Here is a 19,863-nt window from a genome sequence, read left to right as displayed (position 1 = left end):
TGTTTTCGCAGCGCGGCGGTCGGACCGGAGTCGAAAATTCGAAGTAAAGGTGCACGAAGAATTCGAAAAATACTATTTAATAGTTTTTCATAATTTCAGTGATTTTTGGATTGACATACCGGTTTTTGGAAAACCGCACTCACAGAAAAGTGTTATGTTTGAATTTTTAAAAAGTGCTTGAAAGTGCGAAGCAACCAAAAAAAACCCGAAAAGTTGAAGGCGAATCAAAAATAAATCAAAATAAAAATAAGAAGTGAATATTAGCAACAATGTAAAAAATTCAGAAATAACAAATTCATTTTATATTATTTACTTAACATTTGCGCTAACAAGTTCAGGCGAAAACACAAACAGAAAACTAAGCATTTCTTTGACTGATGAATTGACTGTTTTTTTTTCCATCGAAATATTTTTACTGATTATTACGATAACTGAGCTTACAACAAAAACATAAACAGAAAAAAGAAACAAGTGTGTGTGCAATTGCAATGAAGAATGTGCTAAGCAAATATGTCAAATAACAACAATTAAACCGTTACTGAAACTTCACACTGAGAAAAAAGCAAGTCTTAAGAAATATTTTGTAATTTATAAAAGTTTCCTAAATAATTAAACAATTAGATTATTTTTACTATAGACAAGAAAAGTCGAAGTCATTCTTAGTTAAAGAGATAAAATAATTGGTTAATTAAATATAATGATCTTTAATTATGAAAGTACATTTTTGTGGAAGTAACATTAAATATTCCTTATCTTTTTTTTTTCTATGAGGAAAAAAGAAAAAGAGAGCTTGATTGATTTGTGCAAAAGGGAATTCGAGACACTTAAGTTATTACCAAGCTCAGTGAGCAAACGCCCTAATGTCAAGGTCTTTCGCTTTGGGATCGGGTTGTAGCCTAATGGACTTGACCCCCATTTTTGGGGGCTCTACGAAATCCGCAGCTTAAGTTACCAAAAACATATTTACTCAATTAGAGTTGAGGCATTTTGTCTCAAGTTGCAACATGTGGTGAAAATAATATACAAGTTTATAATAATTAAGATTTTTTTTCTAATTTTCCTAATTATTTATTTTTTGTCCTATTTGTCCTGTTTAGTAACCCATAAACGTTAACGATAATTGACATAAACAAACAAAAGAAACGTTAAAAAAACAACGGAGTGTAAAAAAAGTTTAGCAACCGCGAAAACGACTTACGAATTTTCACAACAACTTGATGTTTTGTAACGGATTTTCAAGAAACTGGTAAAAACTTTAATGTGGATTCTTCTGCTTCTTCGCAAACGCGGCAAGATTTTTGTTCCCCTTTGCGGATTTTTGGAGAACGTAAAGCATTCACGGTAAGTTGTGATAATTATTGGTAAATTATTTGGTTAGCTATTTAAATACAATATATTAAGCATGATTCACGAGAAAAATTTAAATAGAAGTCTGCCCTTTTATGAATCAGCTTCTTACTTGCGTTGGCCTACATTCAGACCAACAAAGTGCACAAGTGATATAAATAGAATGTGATTATATAATAATAGCATTCAAATTGCAAAAAATAAATGCCCTTGTTTCTTTTTTTTTTATTAATATCACTTAAAAGTATGTTGGAATATGTATTATTAACAGCTGAGACTTGTAATATTTTTAATCTAGACATATTTTTTTGTACTATTTTTTTTAGTACTGATAAATGCCTATAGCCAAACATAAAAAGACTAAAGTTTGGTTTAGATTTAATATTACTGTTTTTCTTGCTTTACGACTTGGTGTATATGGTATCGAAAAATTGCTCTCTCAGCTGTCCATCAATGGTTCAGATCGAAACTGAACCAATTCGAGTTGAATAAACTCAACCGCAAAGCCACCGAAAGCGAGAGGCACCGGCACCTGAACTCTATAAATCCGACCACTCAGATCTAATGCCGCTGAAATTGAACAAGGTTGTACTTGTACGTAGCCGTATGTAGATATATAGCGGGTCCGACACATTCCGATTTCGGTTTCGCTTTCGAAGTCGGCTTAAACTTGGCACCTGTTGCGGTCAGAGCAGCACTTGCCTACACTGTCGAACATAGTTCGGATCGAATCGAGACGAGAATGGTTTGTGGCCGAAAGTGCTCGTTTTTTTGCCTCTTCATGAGCTCCTGGGCCTTCATCATGCTGAATCTGCTGGGCATTTTCTTCTTCGTCCGGTCGCTGGTGCTGCTAAAGGACCTCCCATTGCCGGCTCATTTTAAGGACCTGGGGGACTTCAAGACGAGGGCCGAGGAGGCCTACCACACAGTGTCCATCCGATGCTTCATCACCGCCGTCGTCTATCTGGGATTCATATTCATCTCGATAATCGCCATTCGCCAGGACCGCAAGAAGAGGCGCCGACTCTACAAACGCGGCACGTTGATACCCCGACGTTGATCTGCTTTTCTCCACGATTGCTCGCCGAATAAAGTGTATATTTTCATGGTTCCAATTGCATCGCACCCACTCGGCGACTGTGTCCACCCACTTGTTGAGCCAGATCGGAACCAGTTTGTTGACCGCATTCTGCGATTAGCCTTAGCTTCTTTATCTGCTGGCCACTTTTCGTGTCTGCCCGGCTGTCCACTCTTTATTATGCATTCGTCTCGACCAACCAATTTTTGACAGCGCACGTGACACCTTCTCCGAGGTGTGTTCTCTGCCGGGCATCATAAATTTCCGTGAAATTCTCTTTCAGAAACATGGTAATGGGGTGTGGGTCCGGGGTCTTCTGGGGTTATTGTTATGTTATTGGGAGAATTCGGGCAAAGTGATTTTGAGAACTTGCGGTACTTGGAAAATGTTTTGATTTAGCTATAAGAATAATCTAACTGGTTAAAATGGATTTTTGTTTGTGTGTGTGATAGCTAGATCAAGTAGTCTTTCATCTATCCATTAGATAACCTTACTAATTTTTTTATTAACTGTGGTTAATTTGTTGGTAAAAAGTTTGAGTGTAAATTCTTATATGTGCCACTTGTGTACACTTACTCTTAGGACAACAATTTACTGCAAGTAATCTTGGACAGCATAATTTTTAAAAGGTTACCTAAAAAACCTTCTGCTCAGGGCGGCCAACCGAACGAACGAAGAGACCCTGACTGAACTCAGCAACATTTGATTTTGTGATCGATTTGATTTTTAAGTTCGTCACTGGAACAAATTTTATATTTTAGTAGACAAACAATTGGTTACTTGAAAATCACTGTTTCCAAAGACCACGAAGGTCGAGAAGAGAATTCGCGGGTAGTGACGAGTAAGAACCATGTCGCGATTTATAATGACGGCCAAAGAGCGCCTCCAGAGGGGATGTAAGTAAAAGTCGCATGATTTTCGTACAAAATGGTTTTTAATACCCCCCTGATCCTCCCCTCCAGTACGCATTGGCCAGATGTTGGTCCACAACACTGGGCTACAGCGAATGGCGGCCAAGACGCCAACTACCCCACCGCCACCCAAGTTCGTGAAGGCCACACAACCACCGCCCAAGTCCTCCAAGCCGCCGCAATGTCCTGGTGGCGAGAAGAAGCGAAAGCCGGGCACTTTTGCCAGCGGAGGGCAGCACGCGGTGTTTAGCGACTGCCCCAAGCCGGAGGGTGACTTCATTAAGGCCTGGTCGGCCAAGAACGGTCGCTATAATCTCATTCTAATCTCCGGTGCCCTGGCGGCAGGGGGAACTTTGGGCTATGCCTTGTCATCAGGTAGGAATATCGGAGTATGGAGTACGCATAAAATTGTATCGAAGTAATTTGATTTTAAATCGATACTATTAGTTTTCAACTGTTACTATTTGTTTTCCATTATCACGATTGGCAAAAATATCGGTTTCCATTCAATTTTCTTAGAAATACTTTAAAAGTATTTTGAAAATAGCATAAAACTCTTAAATTTTAGATCCTGATTTACTAATTACAGTCGGTTTAACGGATATTTCTAATGGAAGATCATAAACTTTAACTTAACAATAAACTTATTATAAGAGCAGAAGTCTCACCTTATTTTTAAGAAGTCTTATAATTTAAGTGGTAATCAAACAGTTTATAATGTGCTATATTGATTGTTTCTTAATCTTAACACATCTTCACTCAGAAAAACAAAATACTAAATCTTAGAATTAACATTTTTTGGTAGTTTCCTAATTGAATGTGGAAATGTATAAATCGTATAGTAGTATCCAAAAATGCATTTTGAAAGTCAAAATGTATTTGACATATCAATTCGTTCCTCGATCACTATTTCCTGCACATTCCTAGACTAACCACGCTAACCTCAGGTATCCTGTGTCTAAATTGGACCATACCCGAGTATCCCTACACCGAGGACGAGATGGAGGACTTTGAGATCGAGGAGGAGCGTCGGCGGGAGGAGAAGGAGGCGCGCGAGGAGCGCCACCAGGACGCAGTGGAGGCCAGGGAGCTGGGCGTACGGCGTCGGCGGGCCAAGGTGGCCATGGAGCGGGAGGTGGACCTGATGCAGCGCGACATGGACGGCGGCATCACCGATGCCGAGCTGGACGAGCTGCAGCGGCTGGCCGCCGAGCGCGAGGCCTTCGAGTTGTGGGAGAAGGACGAGCTGAAGCGGCTCGATGAGCAGGAGAAGGAGCGCGACAAGATCCGCAAGGAGAAGGCCAAGGTCAGGGCCGAAAGGAACAAGGAGCGCGACCGCAAGCGCAAGGAGACGGAGGCGCAGCTCGAAAAGGAGGAGGCCGAGCGCGAGAAAGCCCGCGAAAAGGCGCGCAAAGAACGCGAAAAGGCCGAGAAGGAGAAGCAAAAGGAGAAGGAGAAGGCCGAGAAAGAGGCCGAGAAGGCCAGAAAGGCAGCCGGAAACTAAGAAATCTCAGGCAATTTTAATTTACTTTACCTACAGTAACACCACAGCAGCTATTAGAATGTGCTAGAAACTATATTATTACAAAAAGTCGGGCAAATACAAAAAACACCTAAAGAATATAGCCCCAAAACACTGGAAATGCTGTTTAATAAATTATCAAAATTGTTTGCTGTTGGCCTGAGTTAATCATTAGACAATTTTTTCTGATTTTAAAATAGAAAAGTTATGATTCCTAGGAGGAACCTTTTCTTTTTGATCCCAAAAAAAAAAAATAATATTACCAGTATTAGCCCAGTCTGTTCATTTCTATAAACTATTTGGCTCCAAACTATATGCAAGTCCAGATAAATAAACCCATTCCAATTTTAATAAACATTTGAAATATATAATTATTTTTCCCATAAATGCAAGTAAAGTTCTTCTTGTTAAATGAGAACGAGTTTTGATCAGAGAAACCTTGCCCAACCCAAATCGACCAGGAAGCCTAATCATATATCTCGGCTCTGCCACTTTACTAACAGCTTACCTCGCCACATGAAGCCAGCGCTCTGTTTTTGGCCCAAATGAGGTGCAATCGGGTGCTGGCCCAAAGCCCGATTTCAAATGTTAGCACCGAGTGAAGAGCTGCCATTTACAGTCTGTGGGGCAGTAAACAGTGAGCCATAGAGGAAATGGCTCATTGCATGTAATCAAAGGCAGCGAAATTGTATCTAGCAGATGGCATGGAATGGGCCCCCAGAGCAAATTCAATTGTGGCTTCAATTACGCATCAAACAGTGCTCCAAACAGTGTTCGCATAACAACGACCACTTGTTGTTCATCGCAATAAAGTAGTGTTCTTTCTTGGATTCGCCTCGGTTTCGTTTGGTTTGGTGGCAGGCCCCCAATCTATTTAATGAAATTTCGCTACCGATAGACAGATTCCACGGATCACCAGCCTCGGCAAATGTATCTGTATCTGCATTTGTATCTTCTGCGCTAAGTGTGCCGGCTTGTGCGCACATAATGAATCACAATCGTCCTCAGTTAAGCCGGGCTTATCATTAATCAAATTAGCTGCAGCAACATCAGCAGCAGCAACTACAACAAAACACTTGCTTGTCAGCCACCGAGTTGCTGTTGCTGTTGCATTTGCGTCTAGCATCTAGCAACTTGCAATGCGGCACAGTGGGTCGATTGTGGCTAGATCGTCAGTGTAATTAACCATTACCATGAGTGCAGCGATTGTGCCAGAAATGAGCAATTGCCGAGAGCTTATCAAATGGAGTAGAACAATCAATTAGCTGGCAGGGCGAAGAGAATTCTGGTTCAATGGGGTTCAGTGACCTGCCGAGGAGATCTACCCAGCGTGCGTGCCTTTCAATTTTTGATGGGTCTTCAAATGCGTCATGTGGTCAAATTGCATTCCTAAACATGTTATAAAAATCTAAGATGTTAGATCATGATGCACTGATTGCTGCCGGTTTAAATGGCAAATCTAATGGGAGAATATAAAATTTAACTGGCAATAAACGTTTAATAAGAGCACTAGATTCACATTTTTTAAAGAAGTTTATTATTTAAGTGGTAATCAAACATTTTATAGTTTATAATGGGCTATTTAGACAATTCCTTAGTTTTAATACACTCAGAAAACCGAACTCATTTTAGGAAAAACTGTAATAATTTTATGCCTATAACTTCTAAAATAATAATCAGTTTTTTAGTTTGAGTTGGTAGATATGAACCAAGCAAACATATACAGCTTTATAACTGACCTCTAACATGTCTCAGAGTGTCGTTACAGACTTTCGCAATATGTGGGCGTGGCTCCGATTTGAAACAATCTGGCGTTTTGTGGGTATAACTTGAATCTACATTTTTAATCTCTAGACTCTAGTTTTTAAAATTCCCGAGATTCCGACGCTTATAGGGACAGACAGACGGACACGGCTAGCTCGTCTCAACAATTGATGCTGTGCAAGAATATTTATTAATTTAAAGGGTCTGAAACGCTTCCTTCTACCTTGTTCATACTTTACAATTTACCTTTTTACTTTACGAGTGAAGGCTATAATAATTTCCCGTTTACATATCTATATTTGCCTATTAAAACTTGTTTGCGTTTCAAATGGGGGTTTGAGAAGTTGAAGCTAAGATAGGTAAGAAGTATAAAGAAAAGTATTTGAACTTTTAAGAACCATACAAACCACTAGTCCCAGTGACCACTGTACAGTGCCCACACATGGCCAGCCCGCTGAAGCTAGCTAATTTATCACTGGCATTCACGCTTCGGTATCCTCTATTCCACCTATATCCACATCCATATCCATATCAGACCCCTCCCCATCGGCCATTTGTGACTGCGAGTGACATTATTACTGTCACACTGTGTCGTCCGAAGCAGCTCCTCTGCCTTTTATAATGCATTTATGCTGCAATTTGTTTGAATTAGCGGCTCGCGGGGCCCCGACTTGCATTGGATTGGAGTGGACGTGGATGTGCATGTGCATGTGGAGCGTTTGGGACGACTTGGGGCAGGAGAAGAGTGCTGCGGAGGCGGAGTGTCACCGGTTTAGTGGTTTATTTGGGGCGTGTGTCTATGTATCCATGCCCGTGCCCCAACAAGTATCTTATGCAAGCACAGCTCGAAAAAATAAGAGAGCGAGAGATTGGTCTAAAGTAAAAGTAGCTGCATTTACCCAGTTGCAACACCGCTAGTTGAAGGCTTCCGGGCAGGGGCGTTGCCCATGGAAATGGGATGCAGCCGCAGCAGCAGCAGCTTAAATCCCAAGAAATTCCAAGTTAACTGGAACACATTGTCATGAAAATCCCCTTCGACTCCATCTACTCTGCTCAAAAACAAAGCATTTATCTTAGATTTATTAAAGCAAATATGCGTTTACAACTGACTTTATGATTTTACACTCTGGATCTAGATCGTGTCTTATCGGGTCTTGCATGTAAATATTTGCATCGGTGGCTAGTTTTTTGGTTTCGTGATAACGTTTACATTTACAAAGCATTTACAGCCTCTAGATTCTGGGACTCCCTTTTATTTATGGTACTGCATAAAGATGACACGAGATTTATTCCACAAAGCCGGGAAATTGAATACCAGATATTCGTGCCCTCTCATTATGAAGTTTGAATCAGAGTTTATTGACCTGGGCTCTCAATCACCAGTTTTTCCCCCGGTTGACTTCTTTTAGAAGGCATTTTCCGTTCATTGACTGGCAACTTTCCCCGCCAAATCAAATTGGAACTCTCACTTGATAAGCGTTGCAGTAATTAAACAAATTGGCCAACTGGCCACTTGGCCGCTTTGCCTTTTGGGGTTATTTTAAACAAATCGAATCGCTGGTAATCGAAACTGGAGAATTCAGAGCCGCGAATCGAGAATCGAGAACTGCGGGCGCGAGCGTGCCAAGCGGCGTTTTGTATCTGGAATGAGGTCTTGCCACAGTTAGCCGAGCAAAGCGCAGTTATAACAATTCTTCACAGCCGTCTCTTCTCGTCTCGGCCACAGTGGGTCAATTCGCCATGCTCCACTCTCGGAAATCAATCGGTGCGACTTGTTCTAGGCCTTCTCCGCGGTGTGGTTCTCCACTTGGCTTGCAGTGCACGTAGCCTGACTCACTCGTATTCCCATTCGTACTTATATTTGTAATCATTGTAATGAGCCATTTCTCTAGTTACTTTCCTTGGCCGACGTATGGGCAGGGTTTTTAATTAAATTTCCATTGACCAAGCCCGACAGCTGAGCCTCAGTTTTCGGAGCCGAGCTGAGCTGAGCTCAGCCCTGGCAGCAGTTCATATTAATTCTCATTTTTTCGGGCTCCATTTCGGGGTTTTCGGATCCGCCTCTTGTGTGTGGCCTCCGGTTTCGGCTGCCTTCTGTCCAGATACTCATGCTTATTTGTTGTGTGGCCATCGTCAAATTTCGCATTGAAACAGTGGAGCCAAAGCCATGGGAATGGTTCGAAAATTCTTGAGATGCTTGGGAAAGAAAGAGACTTTTGTAATATTAGGAGGACATGCAAAATAAGTGTAAGGGAAATATTTGATTTAAAGGGAATACTCCTTTATTAGTCATTTATTAAGGGAAAATTGTATTTTATTACGTTTTGTTTTCTCATATTTACTTCAAAAATTCCCAACTTTATAATCAGTTTCCATGTCGTTTTACCTACCGATCAAAAGTCTGTAAAAGCAGACTGATAAAAGTATCTGAATTATCTCGTTTTTTATGTTTAATTTGTTCGTTAATTTAAACACCTTAACATGGATCCCAAAAAAATGGTATAATGGATTTAAATTGATCCTTTAAAAACTTTGCGAAACGGATTCCACTGTGCATGTCCTGCGCCTGAGCTTTGTTATAAATTAAATTATTTTTCATGTGCATATATCCCTTTCGTATTTATGTACCTATATGCTGTACAGATAGCGTTACACTAAATTGTTAAATCGGCCTGCTGAAGGAAGAAGCCGAACATCAAAATTGGAAGAGAGGGCGTAAGCGATTTGTCTTTTGCTTAATTTTTTGTCGGCCCCTTAAGTCAAAGTACCGCTAAGGCCACCGCCTTCGATCCTGTCTCTTCCCGTTTTGCCTCGGGCGGAATCTCGGGTAATAAAGTAATTAAAGCCTTGACACTGTTCAATATTTCATATCTCATCTGGCGGATTAATTGAGATTGGGGCGGAGTACCGGCCATGCGGCTATTACGTACTGATTTGCATTTAATTGCACTTGATTGAAAAACAAAAAAAGTATTAATATTCGCTCAATTTCATATGGCAAATGCAGCACGAAAATTGTTTTCGTTCAGTCCAGCGAAAGCAACCAAAAGCAAGAGACTGCGGTGGTAATGAGTGCAATAAAAACCATTTGTTGATGACTTCTGAATATGCAATTTGTTGCTGTTTTTGCTACTTCTTCATCTTTATATATGTACATATATATATATATATATATTTTTTTTTTTCTTTTGTTAACTGTAAAACGTTTTACTTTCGCGCGCGTTTTAATTGCCGCCTGCTGCTTCTGATGAAGATAATGATGATGATGATCTGCCGAATCGGCAGCACAAGAAACGTTTGGCAACATTTGTTGGCCACGTTAATGTGGCCACCATAAAAAGCGTGTGAACCCGCGGTTAACGTGTCGAACCAGACAATGAGCGACACTTGGCGACACTTTTTCTGGCCTTCGCTTTTCCTAGGTGCCAGTCGATTGGGGCGTTTTTCTGGCCAAAGGTGAGTGCGGTTTTTCTTCGCCATTTCCATTTTCCTTAATCGTTTCCGTTGAAAGTACTTCGGTGAGTTTATCAAGTGGCAAGGCACCTTTCTTTGGCCAAAGCTGTCAGCATAAAAATTAAAAAAAAAAATGACAATCAATTTTAAAATGTACAAAGTACAGGATCAGGTTTTATTTTTGTTGATTTATTTATTAGAAATACAAGTTTGATATTACCTATTTTGAGTATGCTTGTGCTCAAAAGTAAATTACTTAAACTAAAATTGTCGATGCTTTTGACCGAAATACAAATTTTCTTCAGCGCTTTAAGGCGTTTTGCAATAAATTAGCTGCTCCGTTTGAAAGTTTTTCAATTTTACCAGTACTCTCAGAAAATCCAAACTATGTTTGAACATATTTTAGCCACAAGCAGTCCACCTGAACTCATTTCCCACCGACCGCAATCCAATTTTCATTTCTTAACCCATTTTGACACCCTCGTTTTATTCGCCACCAGTTTTTTTTTCACTTGCGTTTTCCGCCAAACGCCGCTGGGCATCAACAAGTTGCTGATCCACAAATTAATCTCACATTTAATTGCAATGCTCGACCGCTGCTCGAGAGGCAATTGCAGTCGCAATGGCAACTTGCGACTTGCGACTGTCAGCAGCTTAAAGAAATCCAGCAAAAAATGTTAATTTCAATGCGCGGGTAAAAGTCGCCTCGATTCAGTTGCACAGTGGACACAGTAGACAGTGGACGGCTACTGTTATTTTGTTTGTCAGGAAAATTGGGTCAACAGAAAGAGAGCCGCGGAGGACTGGCCAAGAATGATGACTAAGAAATGTGTTAATGATAGCGAGTGGCGTAATTAGCCAGAAATATTTCTCGTTGGTAAAACGAAAACGTTCGCTGTCGCATGCCACACAAAATGATCGCATTTTTTGGCCAGCTGGCAACGGAGACAGGAAATTGCGTGAATATTTGCTGCAACGTTGAAAATAGTTGGAAATACATTAATTCGCAACCTTTTGCATAATTTGTGTTTTAACCTTCGGTAGGCGAACGTGAGCAAAAATAAAGTACGTTAAATGAAACTTTTTCTTCCCTTTTTTTCAGCCATTCTTTTTTTTTTTAATTCTTGCGTTCATAAAATACACATTTAAAGGTCAAATGCATAGGTAAAGAATTTTAAACAACGATAATATTAAGTGAGTCGAGCTGATTAAAATACATATTGTAGCTTGGTAAAGAAAACTCTTTTTTCAAACTTAGTTAAAGTAACAAAAAACTTCAGTTTTGTTTCTGACTGGTTATAAATAACAATTTTAATGTGATTTCTCGGTTCTATGACTAAAAAACTTTTTCTCTCAAAAGTTTCCGCTTCAGTTATGTATTTCCATCTCTTTTGTACCCTGAGGAAATAGAATTTCCAGTTTTGTTATTTATACATCTGAATAAATTATGCAGAGTCGAACGGCAGCAGTGAAAACCATTCAAAAATCATCAACAAATTAATGTCAAAATAATAACAAATTAACTGCTTCGTTTGCTGTGGCTGCCACAAGAAATATGACAGTTTACAAACGGTAAAAAACATGCCCCACAGCAGCGGCAATAAACATTAGCTTGGCTTAGATGACGTTGACAATATTCAAGGCGTCAACTTGTCAGACTTGGACAGCTCATAAGGAAATTTGTCAGCAGGTTGAAAAGGTAGTTGGTGCTGGTGGTAATGTTAACGGTTAATTAATTGCAAAGGGGTCAAAAAACTGCACTTTAACCTAAAGGGTATACGGACAAATATTAAATTATTATTTTATTTTATGTATTTATTTTATTTTACTTTCATTAAAGAAGCAAACACATTCAATAGCCAATTTTGCTATTGTGCTTTTAATTTTACAAATTTATTACTTTCCATCTAGAATATGTATTTTAGTTTAGTGTAAGAATAAGAGTTCTGTTTCTCTGTTTGTTTCTTCACCTGTTTGCCCACGCAACTCTCATACATGATAAATGATTGAACAATCACGAATTCTCATAAATATTAAGCTAAAGGCTATATGCAGGTAAAACATCATTAAAAGCTGTCGTCCCGAGTTTAATTGATATTTTTATGTGAAGAAGATTTATGGAAAGCGTGCTATCGCTTTGGATAACTTACCTTTTAAGGGAATTTTGTTTAGCTCTTTAATGGCATTACCTCAACACACACTTAACACCTAACCAGCTTCCGCTGCACTTAGACTTCCTCCTCCTCTTCTGAACATTAAGAAGTCGGATATATGTATAGGAAAGATCAGACAAAGTCGACTTCGACGGAAGTACATTCACGACTGGCGTTGGTTCGCATAATCAAAGACCCGCAGACAAAGTGTAAAGACCCTTTAGAATTTTATGCTTGAGTCATCCATCGACAGCAACTTTGGCGGCTTTGGCTTTGGCTTTGGCTATGTGTTTCGTGTTTTGTATTTGGTGTTATGTGTTTATTTTTTTATTTTTTGTTTGGGCCTTGCTTCCGTTTTCAAAGGCAGAACAACCGCTACGGCGGTCAAAACTATTAACAAGTCGGCGTTTCTCTATGGCAAGTGCACAATCAGCAGCAGCAATTACAATTACAATTGCAATTGCAGCGACAACAGCAGCAACAGCACCAACGTTTCCGCTGCTCTTGGCCAAAAAAGGCATTCGGCAATTATAATTGAGTGTGAGTGGAAAGCAAAAGCAACAAGTGCAATACACTTCGATTGCGCCCACCAATAATCCACTGGTTGCTGGCTGGGTAAAAGGGACAGCACGAGTGGCCACAACTTAGTGGCAACTTCTTCGTTTTTATTTGCCAACACGAAAGGCAAAGACCGGTCAACCGAGGCAGCCAGAGAGCTTGGAAATTGTCAACACAGCCAGCCACTTGCCACACAACTTTGACTACAACTCCCCAGAGTTTTGGGCAGTGGGGCATGGAGGGGCTAAGAGACATCCAGCTGCGTAGACAGATCTCAGACATTGCCCAAGCTGCCTTGTCGTTTTGCACTTTTCCAAAAACATCAATACACCAGCCACCTAGTCGAAGTGTGTCTACGCTTCCTTGACGTGAAAATGATTGGGAAACTTAAACATGAGGAAATGTAGTTATGTCATACATACATGCAAGCCTCGAACATCAAATTTATTCTTACAAAATTGAAAAGTCAAATAAATTGGGAAGTAAATTTAAAACTTAAAAATAATTTTCAGAAAAACTAGAGAGTTTAATTTGGATTTTGTAAAATAAAAATTATAAGGAAGTAGGTAATAAAAGAAGACTTTGGCTTATAAGGCCAGAGTAAACATACAATTAAATTGCCTGGAAAGAATTATTCGTGAAAACGTTTAAAAATTAAATAAAACAATTTAGAAACTTTAAATTAGCAGAATTTTAAGATAAAGAAGACATTTTTTACATGGCTAGTCGATGATTTGTAGTTGATAGTTGATGGTTTGTTTAAACCAGTGCAAATATTTAGGCGTACTAAAACTTTAATAAAATGTTGAGGACGTTGAACATTTATGTAGCCTTTCACTCAAAGAGAAAATTGTATACAAAAGTACAGCAATTCCAAACAATAAAAAATAAAAGTTGTAAGCCTTGAATTGCCATTTGGGGGTATAAAATGACCAACCATATGCCAAAGTTCTTGTACCGATTTCTCCTACTCGATTCTCTATCATAATTTTTTGCCAGTTGCTTCTTTTATTTGGCATGCGCCGCGTGAAAAATGAAATGAAAAGTTGTTGCTGTTGTGTCGATGTCGATGCTGCGATGTTGCTGCTGTTGCTGTTGCTGTTGCAGTGGTCAGTTGCCGGCGTATCTTTTGGCCGCCCGAAGGCTGCAGACCCAGCGAAATATAGAAACACACTCCCAAACACATTTGAAAATGGAAAGTCGTTGTCTGGTTGTCGTTTGCAGTTTTGTTTTGGGGGTTTCATTTGGGGTTTCTTTTTCTATTTTTTTTTTTTTTTTGGTATTAGTATGGTTTTTTTTTCGTTTTTGGCTGGGTTGCAACCGGTTGCATTAGTACAACAGCAACAGAAACATAAGCACATGCAACAAATTTTCGTATTATTTTTATTAGATTTTGATTTATTGTTTGTGTGGATTGCTGCGGCCTGTCCGCTAATTGGTATTGGCCAAGTCGGAAAATGTGGTAACTGCAGCGCAGGAATTCTCGGCGAGAAATGAGAAACGAGTAATCTCGGCTTCTCCTTGAGGAGGAAAGCGAAAGTTAGACGCTTTAAATTTGAAATTGAAATTTCTTGTTTCTCGGTTTATGGCCGAGGAAAAGCAAAAGCCGCGACTGCCGACTCGAGAGACGATTCGAGCCAAGTGCACGTTTAGTTTGGGCCATAAACTGTGCGCTGCCATTATGAGCTAACTCCGCCTGGGCGGCGGAGAGGTTTCTTTTCGCACTCGCCGGGTTATATAAGGTTGCGGTTCGGCAAAACCATACCTTACCTTACCGAACGTCATTAAAATTGCAAATTTCTTTCCGTCTTTATCTGCCTGTGTGGATAATGGGACCAGAAACTAATAAGCAGGTGCCGAATGGATACAGAAATATCTGCGGCTACGGCCCGAAGATAGCCCATTGTTACAGCCAGATAAACCTTAGAGCAAAACTGTCTGTTTTCTTGGGGTTCTGCGTGTCAACGCTTTTCAGAACCGAGTTCATAAATAAAACATCGGCTTAAATTAGTGGCTGGCCCTGGCCGTCTATCGGTTGATATTTGTATGGAAACAAAACCAAAAATTGGATTGATTTATAATCACATACAATGTTTATATTATGCGTTTCCTAGACAAAAGTTTTAGTACAAAACTACCGTTTCATTGGCGATGAGAGGTATTTATATCTGCTTTTATACCCTTTTAATAGCCATCTGCGAATCCATTTTGCAGCTAATAATGGGGTTTTGGGATTAATTGTATTTTGATGGTAAGAATTTCTTCAAATACTCAGTTCTTTTACAGTTTATAAGCAATCAACAATTGAATCACGTTGGGTGCTCTTCATTTAAAAACGTGCCACATATGGAGAGATTACTTTCTTCAGTCCATTTAACCATATAGATCTCATTTCTTTTGCATCCCACAACAATCTCAATGAGTTACAAATTTCACCCGCTTCAATTTCAGACCATAATCAAATATTTTGGCCACTGCCCACTCAAAACACACGCACAACAAGTTGGCGAGTTTATCAATTAACATTTGAAGCATATTTACGAGCAAAATATTTCACTCTTTCATTGCCGTTAAGTGTTTATAACTTTCACTGCATCGAAGCTGTCTCATCTCTCAATAGAAAACATTAATTAAAGCATTAAATGCACATAATTAACGCAGTCGCAGATGCTGCCTCTTGTTTTCCTCGGTTATATATGGCTATATACTCGGATTTCTTTCTCTCCGTTTTTGCCCAACAGTTGCACATTCGTATGTTTGAGGTTTTAATGATTTTCCTTTGTTTTTGAGTGTTTTTCGCAATGTTTTCGCATGGGAAATGATTTGGAGTGCAGTGGAAAAGTTGCAAGTGGCAAGTTGGCGGGGAAAAGTCGCGTCATTGAGGAAAAGACGTCAAGTGGAGTTAACCTTGAGTTTTCCGGGGTAATAAATTAAACTGTTTTGTGTGTGGGGCCGTTGTCAGTTGGGGTAAGCATAATTTCTTTTCTTCATATGCGGAAGGCACAATCGAGTGAGAAGGAAGTGAAACAACTTGGTTACAGCCGAGGCTTCTGAAGTATAACCGCAGATTGTTAAGAAAGTTATTCGCATTAGTGCCATTTCAATGATAATACAACAAGCTTTTGGCACAAAGGCCACAAAAACCACCGATTGAGATGGAAGACAATCCTAATAAATCCCCCCATAGACAAAAGTTCATTATCTCTGACCATATCGGAGTTAATTTCATGCCAACATTATGTAAACGAAGTCACAGTCAAGCGAAAAGGAAAAACGAAAATTGTATCGGAAGCTTCACCCAAATAAACTGAGGTTTTACAGTTAAATCAAGATGGGCAAAAACGCGGCATGTGTGTCAAATGTTTAAACGTTTAAAATGTAAAAATCCATCGTACGAAAATGAAAAGAAATCCAACGAAATATTTTACAAAAAGTAAACGAGAAATGCAAAATAAAACCGAATAAAATTATAAATGTTTGCCTTGCAAACCGGTTGGAGCATAATAATCATATCAGAACCGGTTGGATTTAAGAACAGTTCAAAACGAACTGTAGTCAGACCCAGAATCAAATCGCCACAGGTTTTTGCCTTTGGCTGTAATATCCCCAAACTTTTGGCAATTAATTTTACAATTTAAGCCAAAAATAATTTGATTTAAATTTGTGTCAAAACGGATCACAGCCTAATTTCAATTTAATTTTATTGAGATTGAGATTTTATTAATTGAGATCTGCGGGCGAGACAAGCGTGAAGCATGCAAAATTGCCGCGACTCTGCAATATTTATAATAAACAACTCAACGCTTTTGGCCACAAAAAAGCGGCCGAAAAAGATTGCCAAAGTTATTGCCTGTCAGGCCAAGTGACGGCTGCCCAATCTCGTTGTGGAGTCTCGGATTTCTTGTTTCTTTTTTTTTTTTTTTTTTGGGTTAGAGGGGGCCTTCTTGGTTCCCGCTGATTATTGAAAAGAAGTCTTCCGGAATCGCGAGGGGAGAATTACTTTCGCAGTAGATAAGCCATCGGGTGCTAATCACAAGCTGCCTTCAACGGGTCCCCAGGCCATTGATTTATTGCCAGATTTCAAGTTAACACTTTTTTGCCGATCCCAAATTGAGTTATTTATTCCTGGACCGAACGGTCACGTACTGAGTATTGGCAGCAGCAACAGGTTGAACGTTGCACATTGCACGTTGCTAGTTGCAGTTGCACTTGCAGCTTAGATTTATATTCGTAGATTTTGGCAGTCGTGTTAATGAAGTTTGCTGATTTATGTGCTTATGAGGCTGTCGCCAGTGCTTTGCCGCTGCCCACAGGAAGTGGGTTTCGAAAATCGATTTGGAAAATCTAATTGGAGTCTCTTTTACTTGCAGATTCCTGGCAGCTCCCTTCTAACACTGGAGTCATCACTGGAAACCCATTAAGTGGTAAGTGCCAACTCACAAAAGTACTTAACAGCTCGAGGTATTTGTCGAACAACAACAAAGCTGCCAAATAAACAATTTTGTTTATGTTTAGTGCCGATGATCATTGGTCTGGTCAATAGATCGGCATCCAGAATGAAGTGAAATGTGTGACAATAAGAGCCCGGTTAGATAAGCTCATTCATGCTCCAGTTATGACCGTTTTGTTCAAGATCTTCATGCACCTTTCCACCACGGCAAACCGATACGTTTTAATTCTGCTGCGTTTTATGGTTTTGCTTAACTGCACAACCAGTTTGGGTTTTGTTAATCAAAACGTCGGAGAAACCTTCACGAATGACAAAAAAATGTCAAACATTTTGCAGGGAAAAGTGAAAATCTGAGAAAATTGTACAAACACAAAAAGAAAATTACTAAAATTGTGGTTCATTTTCACTAGCAATTCATGCATGAAAATGGGTGCCAAAGTGAAACTGAAACTGGCTTTTGGTTTTGGTTGAGTAAAGTTAGCGATCATGCCTTTAATGGGTTATAAAATGGGGATTTTAAGGCTGTAAATGAGGGCCCAGTTCCAAGGATCTTAGCGGTTTTTTTGTAAGGAATAAATCATCCGCAAATTTGGGCTTTTATTTCATGACCTGAACATTTTTGTCCCCTCTTTAAACTTAGTCATATATTTCAGACTTGCTGTTTATGGCTAAGGTTTTTTTTTCCCCCTTTTAAAGCCAAAAGAAAAGTGATTCACGTGGTTTTTGGGTCAAGTTTATTGTTTTCTGTTGGTTCACTCTTAGCCCAATTACATGAATCACTTGTATCTTGGCCAAGCTCTGAAACCATTTGCCCCAACTATGTTGTGCGGCTCATTAGCGATGTTTAATTAGATATTTATCTCTGGCCTGCAGCCAAACTTCGCACATCTATCGTCTTTTTTTCGGGGTTCTCTTCGTGTCGCACTTCAATATCAGTTTCCTTTATTGTGTCAACACAATTCAAAGCAAATTGCCAATTGTTGTCGGATTGTAGGTTTTGCTAATTCCCAAAGCCAACAAACTGAATTATTTATCAAAGGCAAAAAAAGGCTTTTAAGGTAACACAAAGCGGGCAAACGTGCTCCGAAGTTCATAAATAATTTGTTACAGTTTCTGCGACTTATTTTTGGGTCTCCGTGCTTTGTTTAGGTCTCGAACCAAAATAAGCCTTTTGAAAGCATTGAAATTTGTAGATTCCCCACTCAAAAGCTTTCAATTTTCTGACCAGCAACGATTCTTGATTGAGAGTTATGAAAGGAATGCCCTATTCACTGGGTTCTATAGTTGGTTCTTTTCCAGTTAAACGACTTTCCCATACAATGGCTGGCGAAAGGGGAGGCAGAAAGAATACTTTCTAAATGCACAAATCACGGTAGTGGATGAAGAATTCAATGCTGTAAAATAAACATTTTGGGCTCCAAAACACCTAAATAGGCCTTAATTAACAATTTATGTGCAGTGCCAGCAGCAGCAGCAGAAGCAGCAGCAGAAGCAGCAGCATCAACTTGATGCATCATCCTGGGCATCGGCAGGGGTTTTATCTCCATCGGAGACTGTAATCTGCTGGCTACTGTGCGTTGTCACAGCCAGCTCCTGCGGCCACATTTCTGCCCAGTCATCCTTAATTATTATGATTATCGATGTTTTATGCTCTATAATTGCCGCTGGCAGTCGCCAGTTGGCAGTTGGCAGTGACTTGGTCTTTTTGGGCGTCTCCCGGACCAGCCCCCAAAATTGCCGTCTTCTTTACTCCTGCCCTCTCTCTTTGATCTCCATTCTGGCCTTTACCTAATTGATATAATTCTGCAGTTTAACTTTGGCTTACTTTGTTGCATGCTTGACGTTCTTCTCGTCAAGTTCGTGTCCTAAGTCTTTTGTTTTGGCCGTCGACTGCCGCTGGTTCTACATAAATTACGCCAAGTTAATGATTATCTCTTAGTTGGTTAACCAAGTGTCAGCCTAACACAAGGCAAACACATATATCCGAACAGAGTGAAAGACCAAAAAACCGGCAAACTGGCAGCCGACAACGGGCGAAGATAAGTTTGGTTTTGACACTGTTGTTGCACAGTGGAGTCATAAAAAATACACTACTTAATATGCTGCTGAAATTGCTAAAAAATAAAACAATATATGTTCCATAATATTTAAGACTTTAATATTTTAAACAAATAAAGCAGCCATCTTTGGGTAGCATTCCAAATTTTAAGTCAATGAAATTTGAGGTCAACTCAGTTTTCTTAAAATTATATTTGCATGTACCAAAGTTAAATACTAAATTTTAAAAATCAAAGTGAATAGACGACATATGGTAAGGCGCAAATTATTTAGTTTACAACCTAAATGTTTTCGAAATATTAATGAATTTGATAACATTTTAATGGTTTCAATTAAAATTAATAAGTTCAAGCATAAGATATAATTTGTATTTCAACAAAAGAAAATTTTAAACCTATAGATAGTTTTTTTAGAATGTATAATTCAGTCTTGATTATTGGATTTATTTATAAAATAAAAAATAATATTCTTACAATCATTTTTCAAGCACAGCTGGTTGCAAATATTTGATTTTTGCTATTTCTATAAAAATTTACTTGCTTTTAGATTATTTATTTATGTCAACTAAA

At 39.3% G+C, this 19,863-nt stretch overlaps 3 protein-coding genes across 8 annotated transcripts in view; all 3 read left to right on the top strand.

Moving 5' to 3' along the window:
* The window catches only part of LOC128256607 (uncharacterized), a 44,770-nt gene continuing 24,907 nt past the window's right edge, over positions 1-19,863 (top strand). Inside the window, exons 1-4 of one of the 6 annotated variants that reach the window (XM_052987089.1) lie at positions 26-43; positions 100-271; positions 1,098-1,341; positions 17,157-17,210. The gene's annotated coding sequence lies outside the window, so the exon portion shown is untranslated. Of the gene's footprint in view, positions 50-80; positions 272-1,097; positions 1,342-17,156; positions 17,211-19,863 lie in introns of those variants that run through there. The other 5 variants (XM_052987087.1, XM_052987088.1, XM_052987090.1 and 2 more) reach the window with 5 other exon arrangements.
* On the top strand, positions 1,769-2,462 carry LOC128256612 (ribonuclease kappa-B). Its single transcript, XM_052987096.1, has one exon. It carries the CDS (start codon positions 2,090-2,092, stop codon positions 2,405-2,407), a length of 318 nt encoding a protein of 105 aa, XP_052843056.1. The 5' UTR covers positions 1,769-2,089; the 3' UTR covers positions 2,408-2,462.
* On the top strand, positions 2,932-5,037 carry LOC128256609 (uncharacterized). The gene is made up of 3 exons (XM_052987094.1): positions 2,932-3,321; positions 3,388-3,711; positions 4,284-5,037. The coding sequence occupies exons 1-3, from the start codon at positions 3,276-3,278 to the stop codon at positions 4,838-4,840; spliced, it is 927 nt and encodes a 308-aa protein (XP_052843054.1). The 5' UTR covers positions 2,932-3,275; the 3' UTR covers positions 4,841-5,037.

This window comes from Drosophila gunungcola (genome assembly GCF_025200985.1).
Source record: "Drosophila gunungcola strain Sukarami chromosome 2R unlocalized genomic scaffold, Dgunungcola_SK_2 000027F, whole genome shotgun sequence".
NCBI lineage: Eukaryota > Metazoa > Arthropoda > Insecta > Diptera > Drosophilidae > Drosophila > Drosophila gunungcola.
Note: the sequence above shows the minus strand (reverse complement) of the source record. Positions and strands in the feature narration are given on the sequence as shown.

Coding starts and splice junctions, on each gene's coding strand:
- LOC128256609 (XM_052987094.1), top strand. CDS start 3,276: ATGTCGCGATTTATAATGACGGCCAAAGAGCGCCTCCAGAGGGGAT. Junction 3,322..3,387: donor AGAGCGCCTCCAGAGGGGAT/GTAAGTAAAAGT, acceptor CCTCCCCTCCAG/TACGCATTGGCCAGATGTTG. Junction 3,712..4,283: donor GGGCTATGCCTTGTCATCAG/GTAGGAATATCG, acceptor CGCTAACCTCAG/GTATCCTGTGTCTAAATTGG.
- LOC128256612 (XM_052987096.1), top strand. CDS start 2,090: ATGGTTTGTGGCCGAAAGTGCTCGTTTTTTTGCCTCTTCATGAGCTCC.